General features: G+C 37.0%; 2 gene segments (V, D, J or C); both read left to right on the plus strand.

Moving 5' to 3' along the window:
• The first annotated feature begins 217 nt into the window (after window positions 1-217).
• Window positions 218-1,861, plus strand: LOC119264948. The segment is given in 3 exon segments: window positions 218-344; window positions 455-756; window positions 1,811-1,861. Coding segments are annotated over 3 exon segments (396 nt in total).
• A 5,087-nt stretch (window positions 1,862-6,948) lies between these two features.
• On the plus strand, window positions 6,949-7,492 carry LOC119261862 (the record flags this gene model as incomplete). The annotated part of the segment is given in 2 exon segments: window positions 6,949-7,075; window positions 7,197-7,492. Coding segments are annotated over 2 exon segments (339 nt in total), but the record flags the coding sequence as incomplete, so codon positions are not given.
• Between the last annotated feature and the right edge of the window lie 612 nt (window positions 7,493-8,104).

Here is an 8,104-nt window from a genome sequence, read left to right on the forward strand (position 1 = left end):
CTGATTCTCTTTGTCTCTGAGCTGCTCTGTACTGTATATATTACTGCTGTACGTTGATGCCCTGTGTTAGTCTTTTAACACAGTGACTGTGAAAAATTCATTGATCTCCACAGGAGATTTAGATGTTGTTCTGTTTACCAGCCAATCACTGCATGATCAGATGAAATGAGATCAGAGTTGAGAAGCATGAGCTTCACTGTGAACTAGGAGTGGGTGGAGCTACAAGTGGGAAGATACAGAACACATAAGAACAGAGAGACAACACAGCCATGAATGTCTAATGCTGGAGATCTGAACAATCATGCTGCTCTTCTTCTCTGTTTTCATGGCTGTTTCCAGTTTTGGTGAGTCATCAGTGACACACATCATATTTTAAGGGATTACACTTATATAAGAGAACCTATGTCTTTTTAATGTGTCAAAGTTTTGAATATTTCTGTGCTTTTCTTTACAGGAGAAACTGCTGACATCATCAAACAGAACCAAACCAGCATGTTAGTGAGTGAAGGCAGCAACGCCACACTGTCCTGCACGTATGGTGGAAATGTTTACAGTCTCCACTGGTATCAGCAAAAGCCTGGATCAAGACCAGAGTTCCTGCTCCTGGTTGATGAAACCACTCAACACATAACTAAGGCTGAAACACTTGAGCGATTGTCCGTCTCACTTAATAAACAGAGTAAGACGGTTGATCTGGAGATCTCCTCTGCTGCAGTATCAGACTCTGCATTCTACTACTGCGCCCTGCAGCCCACAGTGACAGGAAACCCAGTTACACTGTACAAAAACATTTCACATGCAGAATCACATTTGTTTCACAAGGGGGAGCTGTTTGTCTTTGTCATTTTGCTGAAGATCATATTTCTCTTTCTTAAGGTTTACAAATGTTTACCTGCCCTGAGTTTATTTAGTGGGTACATATAAGAACATTTCTAGAAGCACAGCCTGACATTAGTTTGTTAAGTAGTATGTTATTTAAAGGTTACCTACATAGGGACTACGTAACACATGCATAAGGAATACCATTTTTATGCAGATTTATTTGAATACTTATGACCAGCTATTGGTAGTAACCAAAAGATGACATAAGATTCTCTGTGAAGCAAATGACATTGCAATGACATAAGGGACCTTTAAATAAAGTGAAGGACATTTGTTTTATTTATAACAGTGTTAGGAAACCTCTTTCACAAGTAATGGAACTTAGAAGGAAGGTGTAGTTCAGAAGCTTGTGTTGGTTCTACATGGTGCCACATGAGTTAAATTACAAAACACTTATGCTAATAAAATCATTCACTTTAGTTTATAGTATCTTGCTAATATTGGTATAAGCTTTGATAAATACTCAAGTATTGCCTGAGAAATGCATTATTTCATTGATTATGCATGTGTTATGTTGTCCTTACATAGGTAGCCTTCTAATTAAGTGTTCATTCTAATTAAGTTCATTCTTTCAGCTAAGATTTTCAAAGGCCTCAGCACAAAAGGATGTGGAAATAGCTTTTAAATCAGGTTTTTATTGCACATTTTAAAGTTATGCTTCTTCCAAATTATGCAAAAGCCCCAAATTCAAACTACTCCCTAACTGTGTACAAACAGAAAGCTTCAAACCCCTTAACAATCGACAGTCATCTCCCTCCCCCACCAAATTTCTCCATCAGTATGGAAGTAGCTTACTACATATCTAATCTCACTGTTACTGTATGACATCATCAGCACTCAGAAAATGGGGACAGGTTGTGATCTAGGAGGAGGAGCAGACTGACACCACAGTAGATTCTTTCTTCCTGATTGTTTTAATGTTCTTCAGTGCTGTGCTCTTACAGAGTGTAACGGAGCTCTCGTCCGTTCCATGCTGTGAGCTAGTGTAATGGACAAAAACACAAGACAACCTCAAAGTTTTAAAGACTCTTTTATTGTTTCCCACATGCCTGCAGTGGCAAACACCAGGCGGACCTTTTTGAGACTCTGCAAAACAAATCAAAACAATTGTGATTATTTGCACTGTTCAGGGTGGCCAACTGATGGTGTAGATAATAACCAATTTATCTATGACCCTATTTATTTGAAATAATTGTTTGTTCCAGCATGGCAGCAGCCTGTTGCAGGTCAAAGGATCCAAGCCTAGGGGGTTCATGGGTTATGTAGTCATTGGGATTTTTTTCTAATAGTGAGAGGAGGAAGAAGAGAATGACATAAATCCATGAAAATATATGTTGCGTAATGGCCAAGGGTTGTTTCTGAAAATAAGTAAAATGATCAGCACTATTTCTCAATCAAGCTCAGTCATAATACAATTCATAAAGTCAATATTTAGGAAAAATTTGAATAAATCTAAAAATAATTATTACTGTATTATTATAGTTATTATTGTGTAAAACACATAGATGTAGTGATGGAAGTCTGCCAGAAAAGGGAAGCTTTAATCTAGATTTGCTGGACTGAAGTGAGTTAAGCTTCTGAGGACGTTGAATGGAGGGATTGAGAAAAAAAAAATGGGAATTTGAGACTGCAGTTTTGTCTAGTTATTCACAGATGCTCTGCGGCTTCTTGCATACAACACTGATACTGATTTTTTATTTACTTATGTTTCTTTCTTCTTTTTAAAAAGGCTCCGAAACAAATGTTATTCTGTAGGTTCACTTTCATTCAGCACAGGTTGTGTTGTGTTATGCATTTATCCACTGTTGCTGCCATTGTTAAAGTAAATCTATAGTAATAGGCTCTTAAGATATTACTTCAAAATTATAGCTGGTTGTAAAAGGCTGAGAAAACTCCACACACTAATTAACCTACCATGTAGAGATGCGAGATTTATTAGGGGCAAATCCAATGTCAGGGTCAAGGAGCCAACATGGAGAGATCGGAGAATAGACATGATAAACAGAAACACAGACTAAACACAACAGAGAACAAATTACACAGAGGCTAGAAGAACTACATGTCTCTTCTCAGTTACAACATCATTCAAATTCAAATTAAAGGTCTAATCTAATCCCACTTTAAACTTATCTTTGGCATTCATATAGTTTACATATTATATAAATAAAACATTTCTATAAGCATAATCACATAAACACCATGTTGACAAAATGAAGGTAACACAGAGTGAAATATCGGAACCAGTTACAGCTGATGACCTTAAAAAAGACAAGCTTCATCCATTTATCCATGTTCTTATAACAGATCCACAATTACAACAGATTAACCACACTTTTAGAATAGAATCCACAACCATTCGTCACTGTGTTTGCACACTGTGTAATTAGACCTCTGCATTTAACCCATCCGTGCAGTGAAACACCCACATACATGCACGCTAGGGGGCAGTGAGCACACTTGCCTGGAGCAGTAGGCAGCGCTATCCATGGTGCCCATGGAGCTATTGGGGGTCAGGTGTCTTGCTCAAGGGTACTTCAGTCATGGACTGTTAGCCAAGGGAATCGAACTAGCAACCTTCCGGTCACAGGGCTGGTTCCCTAAACTCCAGCCCACGACTTTATCTGAAATACATATTTATGTTTCTTGTTATTGACTTTGTGGTGAGATGTTGGTGTATGATAAGTTTGGTAAAATAACAATCCATCTTCAATCAATCAATCAATCAATCAACCTTTATTTTGACTCGGAAGTATCTTATAACAATTCTATAAGAAAATGTTTTTGATCTGTATGTCCTCACAGAGAACTTTGTTTCACGGTCAATAGCACAACTGGAGAACAAAACAGAGGTTGAATACGAGAGACTTACTCTCTCCTCCATGTATGAATATAGAGGTACCGGGAACTATTTGCACTGGTATCGGCAGTATCCTGGATCCAGACCAGAGTATTTACTGATGATTTTTCCAGCATCCAAAACTGTATAGGGTAGCTAACCCTATCAACAATGTTAATAACAATAAGATTGATAATAGTTTTGTGAATGTCTGACACAATAATCTATATTATGTAATGGCCTTTATAATCATTCCAAGCATTATTTCTTAGAATAAACAAACTTATCAGCATCATCTCACAGAACAAGCTTAATTATCTGACAATGCATAAAGACCCTTAATGAATAAACCAGTCTAGATTTAAGTTGATTAATCTTATATTATTGCAGCATCATAATGAAAAATGTTAGATATAATAATCTATGATCTTTTCATTTGCCACTACCAACAACACAATGTTTGCCAATAAACTTGATAATATGTAATTGAAAAGTTATCCCCAAGTCAACCAGAGATGTAATGACGGATGTCCACCAGAAGAGGGCAGGTTTGATCTTGATTTGCTTGATTGAGGGGAGTTATGCTCTTGCAGGGGAACTGAAGTGAGAGGCCAAGTAAAACAACCTTAAGAAAAGTCTGAAGTTTTCAGTCTGATCCTGAGAGTTGCAATAATGTTATTCTGTAGGTAAATATTAATTCAATATTAGTTCCGGCCATGCAAGATGATTGGTTGAGAGGCGTTCTAACTGTGCTGTTATTTCGTACGCAGTACACAGTATCACTCCACTGAGAAGCCAATTGCTAAGCAGCGACTGTGATAGCTGTAGGAGATGCTCAAGCCATTTGAACGATTTTACTTCTTAATTTGCACACAAACAGGGAATGGATACTTGACCGACAGCCAATTGGGTCAGACTCTGAAGATGAGACTACACTAAATTCTGAAACTGTCATCACCACTGAGCAGCTTTTCAGTCGGCAGCTGAGACAGAAGAACAGCTAAACAACCTGGAATTAGCCGGCAATGAACCGAATACCATTCGCCAAACAAAATTGGCTGCAAGATGCTTTACTGACTGGCTGGAACAAAACATTAATATTGATCTGGCAAAAATTGATAAAACTGAGCTAAACTTGATATTATGTCTTATGGCTCAGTCTGCAGACTGAGCAGCAAGTGTGTGGAGCTCGTTACTCTGATGTAGCAACAAGCTGCTTGTTAAGGAACTATAATTTGGCGGAAGGAACTGCGAACATTAAGACATTAAACGATACGCTCACAGCCCAATTTATTGATTTCTTTATTTATTTATTTAACTGTTGTATAAAAGCAATAAAACACTCAAGGTTGAGTGTTATCACATCATCATTATGACCTATGGCTGTGATTTGATCACAGATATGAGATGTTATTTCGCAATAACACACTCCCTCGCATGTTCTATTGCTTCAATATATATATATATATATATATATATATATATATATCACAAAAGTGAGTACCCCTCACATTTCTGCAAATATTTAAATGTTCCTACATTGATTTTATGAACTGTCTTATTCCAATGACATTACTCAATACTTGAGCTTGATTTTAAACTTATCTTGGGTATTTATACATGACATATTATATACATAATAAATTCTATGACTGTAATCACAAAACCACCATGTTAACAAACTGAGAAACGTAGGAGGAGTCTTTACATGCTTGAACAGTAGCACCACATCTCTCCTCACTATCTGAACACTGGAGCCACCATGATGGTTCTGTGCTCCCTGACTGTCTTTATCATCATGATAGGTGAGTATAATCTACTACATTTAAATCTGTGTGAAATACATCTTTGTGTTTTCTATTATCTTCTTGTTTGGTGATGTGTATGATTAGTTTGGTTCTACTTAAAAAAATCCTTATTTCTTCACAGAGAACTGTGTTTCACAGTCAATAGAACCACTGAAGAACACAACTCATGCTGTTGAAGATGAGAAAGTTACTCTCTCCTGCAAATATGTGTTTGATCGTGTTGCAAACAGTCTGCAGTGGTATCGTCAGTATCCTGGATCCAGACCAGAGTATTTACTGATGTTCATTCCAGCTACAAAAACTGTGAGCCATGCAACTCCACCTTTCCCAAGACTAAATGCTACAGAACAGGGAATCTGACAATCTCCTCTGCTGCAGTATCAGACTCTGCACTCTACTACTGCGCCCTGCAGCCCACAGTGACAGGAAACCCAGCTACACTGTACAAAAACTCACTGCAGGATGATGCTTTAAATTTTTCAGTCTTAAACTGAGTTGAACTGTGAAGTAAAATCCATTTGCTTTGAGTGACCTTGTATCTTAATTATGTTTAATTTATTCAGTCAAATGATTGAACATTCAATGCTGTCACTAACAAAACAATCATAACACGGCTGAACTACTTCACTGACTAGTGAACTCAGCTTTGAACAATTGTACACTCATAAGATAATAATATTACCTGGTACTGGTTCTTGAACAAGGTAGGATGATCAGGGCTGTGGGCAGTTTTAAATGTATCCTTACTCTTTATTTATATAGTATTTTGAAGGTTTAAATGTTCAAAATGTAAGAAATAAAAATGCTATATTTTTCCTTCAAAGTGTAATTGAATAAGTGTATTAATGTTCTGCTTTTTCTACTGCTTTATTATTGCAGTACAAAAATGTTCCATCACTGGTCAAAATAAAACCTGTACAGTACACTCTCAGAAACAAAGGGACGACACTGTCACTGGGGCAGTACCTTTTTTGTCCTTGTGGTGGTGCCCTCAGGGGTACATCTCTGCACCTTTAGCCAGGAAACAAAACTGTATCATAATCCATTAAAATTATATTTTCTAAGTTGTATATTTATTGTATTGTTCTATGTTAAGACATTAGTTTATTTAAAAAATGCAAATATCTACTTTTCCACTGGAAAAAAAAAGTATTTATGGTACACAATCAGACCTGTACCAGAATCTTGTACCTGCATGGTACCTTTATTTCTAACAGTGCAGAGTTGAATGATTTGGTGTGAAAGAGTCACTGAGTCATTTTATTGATTCCTTCTGCTGATTCTCTTTGTCTCTGAGCTGCTCTGTACTGTATATATTACTGCTGTACGTTGATGCCCTGTGTTAGTCTTTTAACACAGTGGCTGATGAAATGAGATCAGAGTTGTGATGTATGAGCTTCACTGTGAACTAGGAGTGGGTGGAGCTACAAGTGGGAAGATACAGAACACATAAGAACAGAGAGACAACACAGCCATGAATGTCTAATGCTGGAGATCTGAACAATCATGCTGCTCTTCTTCTCTGTTTTCATGGCTGTTTCCAGTTTTGGTGAGTCATCAGTGACACACATCATATTTTAAGGAATTACAGTTAAATAAGAGAATCTTTTAAATGTGTCAAAATCTTAAAAAAGTCTACGTTTTGAACATTTCTGTGCTTTTCTTTACAGGAGAAACTGCTGACATCATCAAACAGAACCAAACCAGCATGTTATTGAGTGAAGGCAGCAACGCCACACTGTCCTGCACATATGATGGATATGTTAACAGTCTCCACTGGTATCAGCAAAAGCCTGGATCAAGACCAGAGTTCCTGCTGCTGATCATGGAATCCAATCGACACATAACTAAGGCTGAAACACTTGATGAGCGATTGTCCATCTCACTTAATAAACAGAATAAGACGGTTCATCTGGAGATCTCCTCTGCTGCAGTATCAGACTCTGCACTCTACTACTGCGCCATGCAGCCCACAGTGACAGGAAACCCAGCTACACTGTACAAAAACATTTCACATGCAGTATCACATTTGTTTCACAAGAGGGAGCTGTTTGTCTTCATCTCATTGAAGATCATATTTCTCTTTCTTAAGGTTTACAAATGTTTACCTGCCCTGAGTTTATTTAGTGGGTACATATAAGAACATTTCTAGAACCACAGCATGACATTAGTTTGTTATGTAATACTTTATTTGAAGGTTACCTACATAAAGGCTGCATAACACATGCATAAGCACTGAATATCATATTTATGAAGCAAATCTATAAGATGCTCTAAAAGGTAAACAGCACTGCATTGACACAAGGGACCTTAAACTAAACTGAAGGACATTTGTTCTGTTTATATCACTGTTATGAAGCCTCATTCACAAGTAATAAAACTTATAAGGAAGGTCTAATTTAGAGGTTTATAGCAGTTCTACATAGTTTCACATGAGTTAAAGTACAAAACACGCATGTTATTAAAATGTCTTTAACTTCAGTTTATGATATATTGTGATTAATGGCATAAGCTGTTATGAATACTAAAGTATTGCCTCATTAATATGTTATTAAATGCTTATGCATGTGTTATGGTG

Source organism: Pygocentrus nattereri, chromosome 2 (assembly GCF_015220715.1).
Source record: "Pygocentrus nattereri isolate fPygNat1 chromosome 2, fPygNat1.pri, whole genome shotgun sequence".
In the NCBI taxonomy this organism is placed as follows: Eukaryota; Metazoa; Chordata; class Actinopteri; order Characiformes; family Serrasalmidae; genus Pygocentrus; species Pygocentrus nattereri.